The sequence below is a fragment of the Oncorhynchus nerka genome, linkage group LG13 (genome assembly GCF_034236695.1).
Source record: "Oncorhynchus nerka isolate Pitt River linkage group LG13, Oner_Uvic_2.0, whole genome shotgun sequence".
Taxonomy (NCBI): Eukaryota; Metazoa; Chordata; class Actinopteri; order Salmoniformes; family Salmonidae; genus Oncorhynchus; species Oncorhynchus nerka.
This window is the reverse complement of record NC_088408.1, coordinates 28,588,190-28,605,329: the sequence shown is the minus strand read 5'-3', so window position 1 is coordinate 28,605,329 and position 17,140 is coordinate 28,588,190. Positions and strand designations below refer to the sequence as shown.

At 42.1% G+C, this 17,140-nt stretch overlaps 2 protein-coding genes across 3 annotated transcripts; one reads left to right on the top strand and one right to left on the bottom strand.

The window, feature by feature from the left end:
* The first annotated feature begins 1,067 nt into the window (after window positions 1–1,067).
* Window positions 1,068–14,438, top strand: LOC115139240 (protein lin-9 homolog). 2 transcript variants are annotated; one of them, XM_029676405.2, is made up of 15 exons: window positions 1,068–1,142; window positions 4,282–4,314; window positions 6,325–6,410; window positions 6,753–6,857; window positions 7,107–7,234; window positions 7,324–7,449; window positions 7,757–7,914; window positions 8,059–8,192; window positions 8,455–8,580; window positions 12,113–12,214; window positions 12,301–12,381; window positions 12,500–12,625; window positions 12,929–13,111; window positions 13,193–13,290; window positions 13,451–14,438. In XM_029676405.2, the coding sequence occupies exons 1-15, from the start codon at window positions 1,115–1,117 to the stop codon at window positions 13,554–13,556; spliced, it is 1,620 nt and encodes a 539-aa protein (XP_029532265.1). In that variant the 5' UTR covers window positions 1,068–1,114; the 3' UTR covers window positions 13,557–14,438. The 2 variants fall into 2 exon arrangements, with proteins under 2 accessions (XP_029532265.1, XP_029532264.1); XM_029676404.2 differs by having other exon boundaries at window positions 7,104–7,234.
* A 54-nt stretch (window positions 14,439–14,492) lies between these two features.
* Window positions 14,493–16,641, bottom strand: mixl1 (Mix paired-like homeobox). The gene is made up of 3 exons (XM_029676406.2): window positions 15,771–16,641; window positions 15,452–15,663; window positions 14,493–15,299 (listed from the first exon to the last, which is right to left on the bottom strand). The coding sequence occupies exons 1-3, from the start codon at window positions 15,865–15,867 to the stop codon at window positions 14,643–14,645; spliced, it is 966 nt and encodes a 321-aa protein (XP_029532266.1). The 5' UTR covers window positions 15,868–16,641; the 3' UTR covers window positions 14,493–14,642.
* Between the last annotated feature and the right edge of the window lie 499 nt (window positions 16,642–17,140).

Genomic DNA, 17,140 nt, shown 5'->3' with positions numbered 1-17,140 from the left:
ATGTTTTACTTAAGTACTTTACACCACTGGCCAATACTAGTAAAGGCACAGTGCACTACTTTTGTGAAAAATATATATATTTTTACTCTGAATTTTCAGGCGGCTGCAGCACCCTAAGCATCCCTACTTCCTGCAGCTATGGTTGATGAGCTTCTGCATGGTCCAGTAACTCATGAAGCCCTCTCAGTAATGTATCATTGTCTTGTCAAGGTTAATCATACAGGGATATCTATGGAGTTTTTTTCTTCCTTCGGACAGCATGTTTAAGGTTAGCTCTCGAGAACTCCAAGGGGGCTTACAGCCAGTTCCCCTCTTGGGTTCTCAGCTGAAGGTATGGACCACAGCTGGCTCCATGTGAACTACAATCTTGACGCTCTGTTTAACATTTAGAAACGTTATTAATCATCACTTGCGATACAGTTTTGGAAACCTTTGGAACGTAACTTTTATAGAAGCGAGAACAAATATTTCAAATACAAAGACAAACTTAGTGTACTTGTACGCAGTTTAGCAAAGTTGCACCAGGATTTGTTTTGAAACAGCTACGATACATCCTCATCTTGCCCTCGCATTTCCATTCTACCATTCCATTCAATATTTCCTGGTGCAACTTTGATAAACTGCATACAGTAAGTGTATATTTTGTATTTAAAAAATATATATATATATATTGCTCATATGAGGTGGATTTGCATTTAAACAGAGCATTTGACCAGGGCCTGGCACTTGCCTCATGCAGCATAATAGCTATGTGGAATGAGTGTTAGTCATGTGCTGCCACGCAGTTGTGGGTGAACAGGGAGTACAGGAGGGGACTAAGCACGCACCCCTGAGGGCACCAGTGTTGAGGGTCAGCATGATTGGATGTGTTGTTTCCTACCCTCACCCTCTACCATTTCCATGCCATATTGGCTTAGATAACTAAATGCATGTATTTGATTGCTACCCAATTAAGCATCCCTTTACATAAACAGTTTACATGATAATAATAATGTTACTGTTTATCTAGGTGTAAACATAAATTCAGTCCATAAAAAATTGCCCTGCAGACACACTGTCCCAGAATGCATCTTGACAATATGGTCTTTGAAAAAAGCAGCGCGGCTAATTCAAGATGGCGGAGATGGACCAGCTAGACGAGAGTAAGTAATAACACGAATTTAACAAGACTTTTAAACTACCAATATAATTATGTGAGGAAATGTTTACTTTAGAACCTTGTATGTGTAACTGTTATTAACTGAATACTTGTCGCACTTTTTTCCTGAAGCGTTTGTAAACTAGTTTTCTAGACGCAAAAGCTAGTGAGCTAACGCTTGTTAGCAAGTTAGCTTGGGAAGCTAGCTGCTTACCGAGCTAACAAGCGTTAGCTCACATTAGTACGCTAGCTAGCTGCTCTAAAAATAATTAGGCGATTGTCAGTATGGCTAACTAAAGGTTTGCAGGCTTGTTTGTTGCCAGTTAGCTAACAACCCAGAAATCTAACGTTAGTTAGCTGAGCTTTGTTTGCTTACTTTATTTCTGAGTATTTGTATCTAACTTACTTAGCTACATTTAGCTAACTGTTAACGAGTTCAAACATTAAACACTGTTACCTAAAATAAATCATTCATATAGGTGTCTTGCTGTTTAAATATCTAAAAACAAATCACCTATTCAGCAGTCGTATCTGTCAAGACACTGACAGAACAGCCCTCTAATGGGTGATGTGAGGGGTCATACTGCTGGCTAGTTGTCATATTTGTCTAGTAACTGTTCTAGCCACAAACTGCCAATTTCCTCGGTATTTAACAAACATCGATTGTAGAGTTGAAATATAAACTGTCAGACCACCTGCTATTCTTTCTATTTGTACCTAGCTAACTACCTTTGTCAATAATTGACCTTGGGTTATTGGGTTAATAATGATCACATTCTCTCCAATGAGCATTATTTTGTCACAACACTTAGTATTTGCATATACAGATGCCCCTGGGCTATATGGGGACTGCTGACTGGAGCTCATCTCCTACTCACTATGACACCACATTTTAGGTTCTCACAAATATTACATTTGATTGACCTATGGGTTTTCTTATATAGTGCCTGTAGAAAGCGCCCCCCTTCAAAATAAAATCTTCACCTTTTGTTGATTTATAGCCGGAATAAATACATTTCCACCCCCATTGAACTACACATCCTACCACGCAACTTCCAAGTGAGAAATATCCTGTAATGTTTTAGAAAATCAAAGGGGTTGGACAAGTGTCCACCCCCTTTAATATACATCTTAAATTAGCTCAGGTCTAACAAATCACCTTAAATCACATTCCAGGTTATTTAGCCTCCACCTGTGTAGTTATTCATGTGATTTCATGATGATTTCAGGATAAATTCAGCAGTTCCTGTATGTGCCCTCTGCTGGGTTGGACATTGCAGAGCAAACACTTAACCATGAGAACCAATAAGCTTTGAAAAGAACTCCAGGACAAAGTTGTTGAAAGGCACAGATCAGGGGATAGGTATAAAAATATTTTTAAAAGTCCTAAATGCCCTTGGAGCATGGTCAAGATGATTTTATTAAGTGGAAGGTGTATGGCATCGCCAAGACCCGACCTAGATCAGGCTTTCCTTCTAAACTGGATGACTGAGCAAGTAGGAGACTGATCAGAGAGGCTGACAAGAGTCCAAAGGCAACTTTGAAAGAGCTACAGGCTTTTATGGCCAAGACTGGTCAAAGTCTGTAAAAAAAAAGGGGTGGGGGGGTGGGGATACCCTCGTCAGTTGCATAATGCATTCAACCGAAATGTGTCGAACACAATTTAAACTCCTCTGAATCAGAGAGGTGCGGGGTGGCATGAAGGAAGCCATTACTCAAGAAAACCCACCTTGAATCCTGTTTTGAAGTATATATAAAAAATATTTTAAAAACCATGTGTCGAAGTTTTGTGGTCTGATGAAACTACAATTGAAATGCAACGCGTTACGTTTATCAGTATGAAAGGGAAAATTAATCGAGCAATGTACAGAAAAGTCCTTGAGGGAAAACCTGCTGCCCTCTGCAAGAAAGTTGAAACTGGGATGGAAGTTCACCTTTTCAGCATGACATCACAATGACCTGATTCACACAGCCAAAGCTATAGTGGAATAAAAAGGTAAATGTCCCAGTAAGAGTCCGGACCTAAATCCAATCGAAAATGTGTGGCATGACTTCGATTGCTGTCCTAATGAACTTGACAGAGCTTGAACCGTTTTGTAAAGAATAGTCAAATATCGCCAAATCTAGGCACTGACAGAAAAAAATGTTAAGTTCAAGGGGTTTAGACTTTCCATAGGCACTGTACATTCGGTTTATTGGGAACACTCATCTAGTGCTGGGTCGGACCCCTCGTTGTCTCCAGATCAGCTAGAATTCTTCTGGGAATGGATTCTACAAAGTATGACTTTCAAATGTTTCTCAGTTTGTATCAAGGGACCTAACGTGTGGCAGAAATTTTTCCCACATGATTACACCATCGCTACCAGCCTGTACTGTCGACACCATTTAGGATGGGGCCGTGGACTCATGCTGCTTACGCCAAATCCTGCCATCATCATGCCACAATGGGATTTGTTGGACCAGGCAATGTTTTTCCACTCAATTGTGTTGCTCATGTGCCCACTTGAGCTGCTTCTACTTTTTAGCTGATAGGAATGGAACCCGGTGTGGGTTTCAGCTGCAATAGCCATCCGAGACAAGGAACGGTGGGTGAGTTGTGCGTTCTGAGATGCCATACTGCGCCATTACATGCCTGTTTGTCGCCCACCTGTTCGCTTGCAAGATTCTTGCCCTTCTTCGACCTTGCTCATCAACATGCTGTTTTCGTCCACAAGACTGCCGCTGACTGGAGGTTTTTTGATTGTCGCACCATTCTCTGTAAACCCTAGACACTGTCGTGTGTGAAAAGCCCAGACGCCAGCCATTTCTGATGTACTGGAACCGGCGAACCTGCAACTGACCACAATACACGCTCAGTCTAAGTCACTCGTTTAGCCCATTTGTAACGTTCAACCAAACAGTAACTGGATGCCGGTCTGCCTGCTGTATATAGCAAGCCATGGACACCTGACTCACTGTCTGTAGGAGTGAACCATTTTTGTGAATGGCCACTGAGTATGTAAATCCAAAATCATGAGTAAAGTCACTCAATCCTCAAACACCATCAAATGAGAGAAAGGATGAATTAGAATGCAGGATTTTGTTTAAGTGGAGGACAAATTCCATGTCAGTCTTGGATCATTCCCCTCTTCTCTTGATTGCAGGCTCTTCAGCAGAGGCGCTAGTCAGTCTGAAAGGTACTGTAGCTTAACACATTGCATTTATTATCCCTGTCTGTGTATGTAACCTATGTATTGCATATACTGCATGCCCATGTTGACTGTTTTTCCCAAAAGGTTGGAGATGTCAGTCCCTCATTGGATTAGGAGTCTTTAAGTCTCTAATTACAAACTTAAAAATGCAACACACAGGTGATGTGTCAGACTTGGAACTAAGCCCATTTGAACTCTTAACTTGTCAATTGTTATAGTCTTAGACCATCAATGTGCTTTATTCACTGATGTCATTGTCTGATGTGGTAAGTATGTAGTTCTAAGTAGTTAACTCTCCTTTCCTGTAAGACTACTGATTGCAGAATACTTAATAGGAGAAATCAATAATGTGGAAACCAGTCCTTTCAGCTATGGCAGGGCTTGACATTAACTTTTTTTTAGCCACTTGTCCTTTGGACAAGTAGGACTGATTTTGTTTTTTACTTGTCTGAAACCTCAAGTCACACCATGGGCCAAAAAGGTGACAGAAAATTGTGTTGTATGATACAAGGAACCACTTCACAATAACATTCATTATTATTGACAATGGAAGGCTGCTGGTCTCTGATCCCATGTATAATACAGTATCTCCTGGTTATGTGTCCTTGAGCAAAGCGCTTAACCTCCTCCCCCCATAAGATACTGCACTGATAAGCTGTCAACCCTCCATCTGGAGAGCTACCAGGTGTGCAGGCTTTGGCTCCAACCCTACTCAAAACACACCAGTCAGTTTATCAAAGTCCTGTTGAGCAGCTGATTTAAAACATTTGGTGTAAAAGCCTGCACACCCAGTAGCTCTCCTGGAATCTCTTGGAGGATGGTTGGTCACCCTGCAACATGACTTTTTATGTATTTGATAAAATAATGAGTTACTTGTCAATAGGGTTGGGCACTATCCATACCTTCATACTGTGCCTGTTGCCACCCTGGGATATACGGTATTAATGGTAGTAACACCATAGGGGTGCTATTTTTTTAATTTTTCTTCAAATGTAAATAAAGACCCAAAAATTTCACTTAACAGAATTTTTACAAAATGCTAACAAGTAACGTTACTAAGGAATCCCCATAGCGGATGCTAGGTAAATATTGAAGTCCAGAGAGGACTTAAGAATAAATGTGGGGCATTTTAAGCCACGAACAATACTTTTCCAGAATTACATGGCCCGGTATTGAATAGAGGAGAATCATTGCCAATTTTGAGTGCTTGAGGGTCAGTTTTACAACTGGAGTAAGAAGCAATGGTTTCATCAACTGTCTGTCTGCCGTTTGCGGATATACACGAGTGCAGGAGGAAAGTTATTTTAGGATATCAGACATGACAATGACATTAATGCATGCTAATAGTTAACTAGTGAGAACCAACTATACAATATGTTTTGAATTGGCCATCTAGTTAGTCTATATGTCATTATTTTACCTGCTGCACAAATGGCTCTCCCTCTCTGGCAACTGCCTGCTGGCGCAACCAGGATTTTCAGTGCTGACCAAAAATGTGCTATAACTGGGCAAATAACTCACTAATTAGCAATGAATATCAACAAATGTGCACACGTGGCTCGCTTTGATCTTAAATATGCATTTCGCGACTGCATGATTGAAAGACCGCCCATGCCTGTCAATGTAGGCAGGCCTACAGTAATTATACTCCGATGCAATTTGCAGAGATTGGGAGGACAGTGTGCAACACATTGCATCCAGAGGATACTGATCCAATTCTGATTGAAGTAGCCACATTAGATTTTTTTCAAATTTGGGGATTTTTTACTTGTCCATTTGGACAACCTTATTGCATTCTTTTTGTCTGACAATTTAATAACTTTTCCTGGGCAAGGGGACAAGTGTAATTTTGAGCCCTGTATGGTCATGAAGTAAGGATACTAGGAAAGGAAGACATTTCAGAGTTTTGTGAAACAGACATTGAGAGAGCAGTGGTGATTTGTAAGATGCAAGTTTAATCTATTTTTGATAACGCCACATTTTGTGCATCTCCAGAGGGCAGTCTGTCAAATACTTTGAATGAGAAGCAAACAAAAGCTCACAACACAAGAGGAAGACACACCTTGGTGTCCATGGAAACGGTGAGATGGCCAATCTAGCACTTCATCACATCTATCCTTTGAAACTCTAGGTCTCCTATCGATTTATCTGGTGACTTAATCACTGTTAATTAAGTGGACACTGATAGTCTTATCAGCACTTCCCATTAGCAGTTTGTCCAAGTTACCCTCAATGTTCTGATTTGCACGATCAGTTCTACCTTGAAACTTAATTTTTGTTCTCAACAAATCAGTGCCCCTGTTTCATCATAGATGGGGTAGGCGTGTGACATAAGCAATACTATCTGCACATTTGAAAAACATTTTTATTAAGCATTGACATTATTCTCACCGATATGCTGACCCTCCTGTCCCTGTGTCTAGCCCACACGGAGCTCCAAGAGGAGCAGACTGTTCAGAGAGGAGGAGGAGCAGCGCCTCCCATCCAGATCCCCTAGAAGGAGCCAGAGGGTCACCTCTGTACCCCAGGTATAGCTCCGGCTCACACAGCTGGGCAAAGCAAACCCTGTTGCTTCTGTAAAATAAATGCCTTGCTTTTGGCCAGCATCGTTGTCCTGTCCCCCTCTTTGCAAATACACTACCTTCTTTCAACTCAGAGGTGACAGCATTGCCTCCTATAGATCAACTACTATAGCTCAGGATAACCCAGATGTGCTTTTGTAAACTATTTGGTGACTTCATTATTGTTAATTTGTTTTGATTGTTTTCTTTCAGAAGTTTGCTAATGTGACGACCCCAGATAAGAAAGTGTCTCAGAGAATCGGGCTGAGGTTGAGAAACCTTCTCAAACTTCCTAAAGCACACAAATGGTGCATCTACGAGTGGTTCTATTCTAACATAGATGGGTAAGCTACACTACCACGACAGCTGTATAACTTAAACACACACCCAGTGTGTAATTCCTTTGACCTCTGACACCTTTTCCTCCACCCAGACCTTTATTTGAAGGTGACAATGACTTCTGCCTGTGCCTGAAAGAATCCTTCCCCAACCTGAAGACCAGGAAGTTGACCCGTGTGGAGTGGGGTACAATCAGGAGACTGATGGGGAAACCCAGACGGTATTGTTCATTATTACAGCACATTCTCTTTTAAAGACTGACCTTCCAAATCTGCTTTGCATTTATTTATTTATTTTTTTGCATTTATTTATGTTTCCTTTTGAAGTGAGTAGATTGTCCCCATGAATATCCCTTTTTTTTCTCTCTCTTTCTTCGAATAGCCAATGATACATCTTATGGACACCATGGATTCTCAGGGAAATATCCTGGAATGTTAATTAAAGAAACCTTCCTTGGTTGTCTTTCAAGCATACCAAGAATACCAACTGTTTGTGTATAATTGACTTAGTTAAATGTTCCCCTTTAGGTGTTCGTCTGCGTTCTTTGCTGAGGAGCGGACTGCGCTGAGGCAGAAGAGGCAGAAGATGCGTATGCTGCAGCAGAGGAAGTTTTTCGACGTGGCACACTGCAAAGACCTCCCCGACGAGATCCCCTTGCCACTCGTCATAGGAACCAAAGTCACCGGTAAAACACTGTAGTGATGGCAACCAAAATGACTTGTTAAATACCAGCAGCCCCTACCCTAAAAGTAGCTATCAGCAAACCTGTAGTCATAGCACCCAAAGTCCCCTTTAAATCTCCAGATTAGATGGATTCTGTGTGTTCCAGCTCGTCTTAGGGGAGTCCATGACGGCCTGTTCACTGGGCAGATCGATGCCGTGGATACGGGCGCTGCCACTTACCGTGTGACCTTTGACCGGAATGGGCTGGGCACACACACCGTGCCTGATTACGAAGTGCTGGTACGCCTGGTCTTCATTACTCATTCAGCATTGACATGTTAGAATGAGGGATTCTGACCTCGGCAAACATCAAACACACAGAGAAACCGGGGTCTGTCCATTACCAGCAGTGCTGTTGTCAACTTAAAAAGCAAAACATTTAGAAAAATCCTTCAATCACACACGCTAGATGGGAACAAGAAAAAGATTATGCAATAAATTACTTCCTGCTGTATTACCAACGATATGGTTGATTTAAATCTGTTGTTTTTCCCCCCTCCAGAGTAATGAGCCCAACGAGACCATGCCCATCTCAACCTTCGCACAGAAACTGAGACCCTCCCGCTTCCAAAACTTCATGACCCCTCCCAGAGTGACCTACGCCTCCGCCACCACACCAGTCCTCATGGTAAGAAGGAAACGGTGCACATTGTACAGTACCAGTCAAAATTTGACACACCTACTCAATACAGGGTTTTTCTTTATTTTTACTATTTTCTACATTATAGAATAGTGAAGACATCAAAACTATGAAATAATACATATGGAATACTGTATTAACCAAAAAGTGTTTAACAAATCAAAATATTTTATTTGAGAGAATTCAAATTGCCACCCTTTGCCTTAATGACAGATTTTCACACTCTTGGCATTCTCTCAACTTGCTTCATGCAGGGATGCAAACTAGTCACCTTTCAGTGAAATTCGCCTCAAAATAGGTGACCTACGTGATTCGTGTTCTTAAAAAAAAAAATGTAGCTGTGAGTTAGGGTCACGTTAACCACTTTATTTTACACACAGAGACTGATCATGTAGATCCTATTCTTTGTTGTTTAATTAGTTAAAACATGCATTTCCCCTTAGCAGGGATTTTTTTTTGCAAGTTTCAGTACAACAACAAAAAGTTGCCTTTTTGGGCCCTCACCAGTTTGCATCCCTGTTCATGAGGTTGTCACCTGGAATGCTTTTCAATTAACAGGTGTGCCATATAAAAGTTAATTTGTGGAATTTCTTCCCTTAATGTGTTTGATCCAATCAGTTGTTGTGACAAGGTAGGGGTGTTATACATAAGACAGCCCTATTTGGTAAATACCAAATCCATATTATGGCAAGAACAGTTCAAATAAGCAAAGAGAAACGACAGTCCATCATTACTTTAAGACATGAAGATCAGTCAATCCGGAAAATGTCAAAAACTAGTGCAGTCAAAAAAAACAAGCGCTGTGATGAAAACTGACTCGCATGAGGACCGCCACAGGAAAGGAAGACCCTGAGTTACCTTTGCTGCAGAGGATACGTTCATTAGTTACTAGCCTCAGAAATTGCAGCCCAAATAAATGCTTGAGAGTTCAAGTAACAGACAGATCTCAACATCAACTGTTCAGAGGAGACTGTGGGAATCAGGCCTTCGTGGTGGAATTGCTGCAGAGAAATCACCACTGAAGGACAGCAATAAGAAGATACTTGCTTGGTCCAAGAAACACGAGCAATTGACATTAGACGGGTAAAAAGTTATCCTTGGGTCTGGAATCCACGTTTCTTCGTGAGATGTGGTGTGGGTGAACAGATCTCATGTGTATTTCCCACCGTAAAGCATAGAGGAGGAGATGTTATCATGTGGGGTGCTTTGCTGGTGACACTGTCTGTGATTTCATTTAGAATTCAAGGCACACTTTAACCACCATGGCTCCAAAGCATTCTGCAGCAATACGCCATCCCATCTGGTTTGCGCTCAGTGGGACTATCATTTGTTTTTCAACAGGACAATGATCCAACACACCTCCAGGCTATGTAAAGGCTATTTGACCAAGAATGAGGGTGATGGAGTGCTGCATCAGATGACATGGCCTCCACAATCACCTGGCCTCAACCAAAATGAGATGAGTTGGAATGCAGAGTGAAGGAAAAGCAGCCAACAAGTGCTCAGCATATGTGGGAACTCCTTCAAGACTGTTGGAAAAGCATTCCTCATGAGGCTGGTTGAGAGAATGCAAAGCAGTCATCAAGGAAAAGGGTGGCTACTTTGAAGAATATAAAATATATTTTGATTTGGTCATGGGTGAACCTCAGCCACGCTCAAGGTCCTAAACGATATAACCGCCATCGATAAGAGACCTTACTGTGCAGCAGTATTCATCAACCTGCCTAAGGCTTTCGATTCTGTCAATCACAACATTCGTATTGGCAGACTCAAATGATTGTTTAAATGCCTTGTTTACGCAAATGATTGCCTTGCCTGGTTCACCAACTACTTTGCAGACAGAGTTCCGTGTGTCACATCGGAGGGCCTGTTGTCCGGACCTCTGGCAGTCTCTATGGGGGTGCCACAGGGTTCATTTCTCGGGCCGACTCTTCTCTGTATACATCAATGATGTCGCTCTTGCTGCTGGTGATTCTTTAATCCACCTCTACGCAGACGACACAATTCTGTATACCTCTGGCCCTTCTTTGGACACTGTGTGAACTAACCTCCAGACGAACTTCAATGCCATACAACTCTCCTTCCGTGGCCTCCAGCTGCTCTTAAATGCAAGTAAAACTAAATGCATGCTCTTCAACCGATCGCTGCCCACCCGTCCAGCATCACTACTCTGGACGGCTCTGACTTAGATTATGTGGACAACTACAAATACCTAGGTGTCTGGTTAAGACTGAACTCTCCTTCCAGACTCACATCGAACATCTCCAATCCAAAATTAAATCTAGAATCCGCTTCCTATTTCGCAACAAAGCATCCTTCACTCATGCTGCCAAACACCCTGGTAAAACTGACGATCCTAGACTTTGGCGATGTCATTTACAAAATAGCCTCCAACACTCTACTCAACAAACTGGATGCAGTCTATCACAGTGCCATCCGTTTTGTCACCAAAGCCCCATATACTACCCACCACTGCGACCTGTACGCTCTCGTTGGCAGGCCCTCGCTTCATACTCGTCACCAAACCCACTGGCTCCAGTTTATCTACCAGTCTATGCTAGGGAAAGCCCTGCCTTATCTAAGCTCACTGGTCACCCATAGCAGCACCCACCCGTAGCATGCGCTCCAGCAGGTGTATCCCACTGGTCACCCCCAAAGCCAATTCTTCCTTTGGCCGCCTTTCCTTCCAGTTCTCTGCTGCCAATGACTGGAACAAACTGCAAAAAACACTGAGGCTGGAGACTCATATCTCCCTCACTAGCTTTAAGCACCAGCTGTCAGAGCAGCTCACAGATCACTGCACCTGTACATAGCTCATCTGTAAATAGCCCATCCAACTACCTCATCCCCATACTATATTTATTTATCTTGCTCGTTTGCACCCCAGTATCTCTACTTGCACATTCATCTTCTGCATTTTTTACCATTTGTATTTACCTCCCTTATCCTACCTCATTTGCACATGCTGTATATAGACTTTTTCTACTGTATTATTGATTGTATGTTTGTTCCATATGTAACTCTGTATGTGTCCGAACTGCTTTGCTTTATCTTGGCCACGTCGCAGTTGCAAATGAGAACTTGTTCTCAACTAGCCTACCTGGTTTAAATAAAGGTGAAATAAAAACATTTTTTAATAGTTTTGATTTTGTTAAATACTTTTTTTTGGTTACTACATGATTCCATATGTGTTATTTCATAGTTCGATGTCTTCACTATTATTCTACAATGTAGAAAATAGTAAAAAATAAAGAAAAACCCTTGGATGAGTAGGTACGTCCAAACTTTTGACTGGTACTGTAGTTTCATCACTTCTAATCATTCATTTCTGAATGATGTCATCTGGGATACTGGTTAGGTATTATATTTACAGTGTTATTTGTGATAATTTGAGATCACTGTGAATGTTACATGTACTTCTATTGCTATAACATGATTATGACTGACCCTTTGTCTCTCAATTTAATTCAATATTGCTTTGCTTATTTGCCATTGGAATTTACACATATTCCTGTGACAGGACAATGATCCCCTCATCAGCCAGTCTCCATGGAAAAACAAACTCCCTGGAGCGGATGGGGACACGCTTGGAGGGTTCCCTGTCAAGTTCCTCGTCCAAGTGGTCAGTCTTCCTATCTTGACTCTGCTTCCAGGATAATATAGCATAATGTGAAGGTAAATGTCCCACTAAGAATCTCTCCCTCCTAGACGAGGCTCTCCAAGATCCTCATGATCAAGAAAGAACACGTCAAGCACTTGAAGGATATGAACGCAGAAGCTGAAAAACTGGTAGAGTCTCAGAAAATACTAAATCCGTATTATGGCAGAATGTTCCTAACAGTTTATTCCATCATAGAAATGGTAAATATATACAACTTAACATTAAATTGTGCTGTGTGTTTTGTAGAAGTCGTGCTCGATGCCTATAGGCCTAGAGTTCCAGAAGCGTTATGCCACCACAGTACTGGAGCTGGAGCAGCTCAATAAAGACCTGAACAAGGTGCTGCACGAGGTCCAGCAGTTCTGCTACGAGGTGACGACACACTGGCACATCTTTTGGTCTAATCTTAGTAAAGGGGCTATATTTGATTGTCTTGCAGCTAGACGTGTAACAGATCGCCTTACCTCCGAGTGTATTTAGCAAGAAGGCATGAGACGAGCAAAACATCACCAATAGTCATTTTTAGATTCTCATCAATGAATGGTGTCTAATGACGATATACTGATAAATTGCATATTTGTTTCCAAAGCTTAAATGAGCATCTTTATCTTTGGCTGGTCCCAGAACAGTTTATACAAGAATATGAATCGACACATGTCCCTCTGTCCTCTCCAGCTGGCCCCAGATCAGGGCATGGCTCCTGCGGACCGGCCCACAGAGCTGCGTCAGCGCTGTGAGGAGGAGGCCAAGGAGATGGTGCAGCAGACCAACACCCTCCGTGACGACCAGCAGTGCGTCTCCAACGCCAGCCTCACTCACCTCATCTCAGGCCTCACTGCCTTACTGCTGCAGATCAAGGTTAGTGTATGGTGCGCGCACACAGCATCACAGCACTACTCTATTTGTTTGCCTGAGCATGTATTTGTTTGTTTGTTCCAGTGTCTGGCTGAGGGAGGAGATCTGAACTCCTTTGAATTTAAATCACTCACTGACTCTCTGAATGACATAAAGAGCTCAATCGACCCCTCCAACCTCAGGTGAGTGCCTCTACAGTTCACATCCAATCTGCCCAATATTTCATCCTATTTAGCGCTATGCGAGGAGATGGATGAAAGACTGGTGAAAGACTTCAGAGGAAGGGATAGAAGATGGTGGGTGCATGTTCACCTAGTCTTAATGTTTGTCTTGCCTGTGCAGTTGCTTCCAGAACAACGTAGAGATTCACGTAGCCCATATCCAGAGTGGTCTGAGTCAGCTGGGAAACCTACACGCCTTTGCAGCCAACAACACCAACACAGTCTGAACACACAAAGAGAGGTCAGCATCAACTAAGTGGAACATGCACACTATCTCGAGTGACTGTGAAAGAAGAGGTCGGTTTGTGGCTCCCCTGACTTTCAAACAAAAAGCCCCAAGTGAAATGATCTGGCTCAACTTGTAGGCTGTTTCTGAGGTTGTGGGGAAATATCCTTGCTTTTCTCACAGCTGTCTGTCATCCACGTTTGATTTTATTGTATATATGTCTTTGAAAATGACTTGTTTACTGTAATGAACACAGACAAAATGTCATGTCAAACCTACCCTGGTCTATAGACTAGACTTTGGTCACTGCAAGAATTCACAACACAATTTCTGTTGTAGATTTATTCTATGGTCTCATGTGCCAAACAGTACTTCAAGCAGTTTCTATTATAATCCATATTTATTTTTAAGAGTTGGTGATAAAACAAGATTTACCATTTGGAGCTTCCCTTTGTGAGTCAATGTTTTGTGTTCCTTTACTCCACTGGTAGTAAGCACAGGGTAGGCTAAAGAATGTTTTGTAAAATTGTTTATTGTAGATATTTGTACAATACCTTTGAGTACTCTGATTTATCGTTAACATTTCTGTAACCTACTCAGAGATGGCTTTTGTAATTGTGTGCACTGAAGAGATTTTTTTGTATTTTTGTAAAATGAGAATTCTGGTTTTTGATGCAGTTGACTCTAATTGATTGGCAGCCTCGAATAAGGCATTGTTGACGCATCAGACTGACATGTAACCCAAATTCAAACAATACTACGGTGATAAATGTTTGTTTCCAGAATTTCTCCAGTTCACTTTTTGTTTTGTAAATCTGTATATGGGAATTTGTACATATTCCTTGCTCTCATTTTATATTAAACATATAGCCAAGAAAACTCATGATTTTGTGACAATTGATACGGATCAGTGGGAGGAAAAATGACACAGCGGGGGTAGATTAAATATAATATTTTATTTGGTAGCCTGTTTGAAAACGAAGACAAATCAAAATAATATACAATAAATAAGTATCTTTATAACAAACTTACATCTGTTAATTTTGAAGTGATGAACCCATCAGTCATTTTCACATTGACAGAAAATTCACATGAAGTCACCAAAGCCAGACATGGCACCGTTTTCCCACTCTGAATCCGAATCAGAAAACTCTTGAGCCTTGCTGGCACGAATGGGAGAGAAGTGGCCAAAGTTATCCGGTCTGGTCTTAACCTGAGGATGCTGTACCTGGCATGCGATATGCTTTGGAGAGGACCTGCCTAAATTGTTCTGTGAAGGAATAGGAGGGATAACAACTTTCATCTCGGGACCTATGGTCTTGTTTGGGGGAAAGTTGTCATATTCAACCAGGACATGTTTTGTACCTTCACTACCGCTTATGTTGCTCTGGGACTTGATGTAAAGTCCATTTCCCTTGTGATACGGATGAACGTTGTTGTACGGAACCGCAACGCTCAACTCATCTCGTTCGATTTGCTCAATTTTTCTTGTATTCCCATTTATGGATGCATCGTCAACATACGGGATAGTTGAGTGTTCGTAGTTACCAGTTTTCGTGGGTAGTGTAGTCTTGGCTTGCGTTTCTTCCGTCCGGCTGTGGAGTGGTGGTCTGAAGTTGGGCATTCGGTGATGGAGTTGCGCGAACGGGGTCACGGGGGCGCTGGCGGCAACACCATTGAGCTTCATAGACATGGACGACCCTTCCAGGCGACGGGATTTTGCGCGTCGGTTCTGGAACCACACCTGTGGGAGATAACGTTAAAGGACGTTTTCTTCGCATTTCAAGTTATTTTTTTGTGGGTAGGCCTAGAACATTTTGCCCATAGCAGTTTGCCAAGATTTATCATGGAAACTCCGTTTTGTGTCTTAGCCAACTTGTAAATCTGGTGCCTTACCTGAATTCTGGACTCTGGTAGGCCGGTGAGAGCCTCAAGTCTCTCGCGAAGGAATATGTCAGGGTATTTGGTGTCGGAGTATACTTTCTCCAGCACCCCAATCTGCTGCTGGGTGAAGTTGGTTCTCTTCCTTCGATGGGTCATGCTGTCCGCTCTCAGTAAGGTGGCGTTTGGGGAGTTGAAGTAGTTTGCCCTATCCGCAGCACCATAATCTGTCAAAAACAAGAGCGATGCAATGAATGTAAAATGTAACGAAGGTAGACAGTAAGATTTACAGAGAGATTGCGCTTAACCTGTGCGTAATTACACTGTAACCAACCTGAATGCGGCATGCTATTCCTCTCCATGTGTCCTTCGGGGTACATCGGGAATTGAGTTAGGTCTCCTACCCTCAGTTTTCCGTGGACGGCTGACATATTACTACTCTATTCCCAGAATCTGACTGACCACCACCGCCTGATCCCCGGTTTTATATCCGCCCTCATCTCCTTGTGATCAAAGGTGACGTCGGAATGTGTGAACTACGCGGGCAGTTAGCGGCGGCTGGCACTGGAGACGAACATTGTTCCTAGCGCGTCTGATGGCTGGAGAAAGGTGTGAATCTGCGACACCCTGAACGGTAGTGTGCACAAGGTCGCTTGAAAAGGTCTACATGTCCAATACACAACTTGAGAAAGAATTTATATGCTTTTTGAGGAAATGGTGGTCCCCTTCTGAAGCAGTAGTCATCAAAGAGAGGATGTGAAAGGCTTCCACCATGCTGAGAATTACATAGAATTTCTGAAAAATATTTTTTACCTTCATTTAACTAGGCAAGTCAGTTAAGAACAAATGAAAAATAAAATTATAGGACAATACACACATGGCAAGAGAGACAACACAACACTACATAAAGAGAGACCTAAGACACGAGCATTGCAGCAACACATGACAACACAGAATGGTAGCAACAAGACAACATGGTAGCAGCACAAAACAGGGTACAAACATTATTGAGCACAGACAACAGCACAAAGGGCAAAAAGGTAGAGACAATACATCACGCAAAGAATGTCCATGATTGAGTCTTTGAATGAAGAGATTGAGATATGGTGATGGAGGCAGTTTCAAACCAGACCTACATGGAAATATACACTATAGTAAAATGTGTAGGCCTACTTTTTGTTGACCCAGTGGGTCTTATGAATGATAATGATGAATCATACCTCTAACTATCAACAAAGAGCATGTCAATACACACCCAGATCAAAGGTGGTCATGAGGGTATGTTTGAGGTGAATGGCCTGCCTCCACATGGGCAATAGGAAGTCAACATCAAACTCACACTCATCCATGGATGTGTACCAGTACAGAAATAGATGATTGAATGTATTTAACAACTTTGTTACAAATGCAGTTACCCTAAATCTGAAATAATTATGCGTGAATTCTGAAACGTATTTATCGATCCATTTCACTTGGGCCCCCAGACAAGACATTGATTTGACATTGGATTCAAATGTGCTTGTGATCGAGTCCTATATATATTGCGGCACTTCACAAGCCAGGCTTTGTCTGAGGGTTACAACTCCATTTGGTTACTGTCTGTCTGTGAGCCTCTAGAGTGTTATGCTAACATTGGGCTGTTGAGGTTCCTGATCTTGTGTAATGGCCTGGGTCAATGTTCTCAGGCTTCTTCTTGTGCATAAC

Coding starts and splice junctions, on each gene's coding strand:
- LOC115139240 (XM_029676404.2), top strand. CDS start 1,115: ATGGCGGAGATGGACCAGCTAGACGAGA. Junction 7,450..7,756: donor CTGATGGGGAAACCCAGACG/GTATTGTTCATT, acceptor GTTCCCCTTTAG/GTGTTCGTCTGCGTTCTTTG. Junction 12,626..12,928: donor TCCAGCAGTTCTGCTACGAG/GTGACGACACAC, acceptor TGTCCTCTCCAG/CTGGCCCCAGATCAGGGCAT.
- mixl1 (XM_029676406.2), bottom strand. CDS start 15,867: ATGTCAGCCGTCCACGGAAAACTGAGGGTAGGAGACCTAACTCAATTC. Junction 15,664..15,770: donor GAATAGCATGCCGCATTCAG/GTTGGTTACAGT, acceptor TGTTTTTGACAG/ATTATGGTGCTGCGGATAGG. Junction 15,300..15,451: donor TACCAGAGTCCAGAATTCAG/GTAAGGCACCAG, acceptor TATCTCCCACAG/GTGTGGTTCCAGAACCGACG.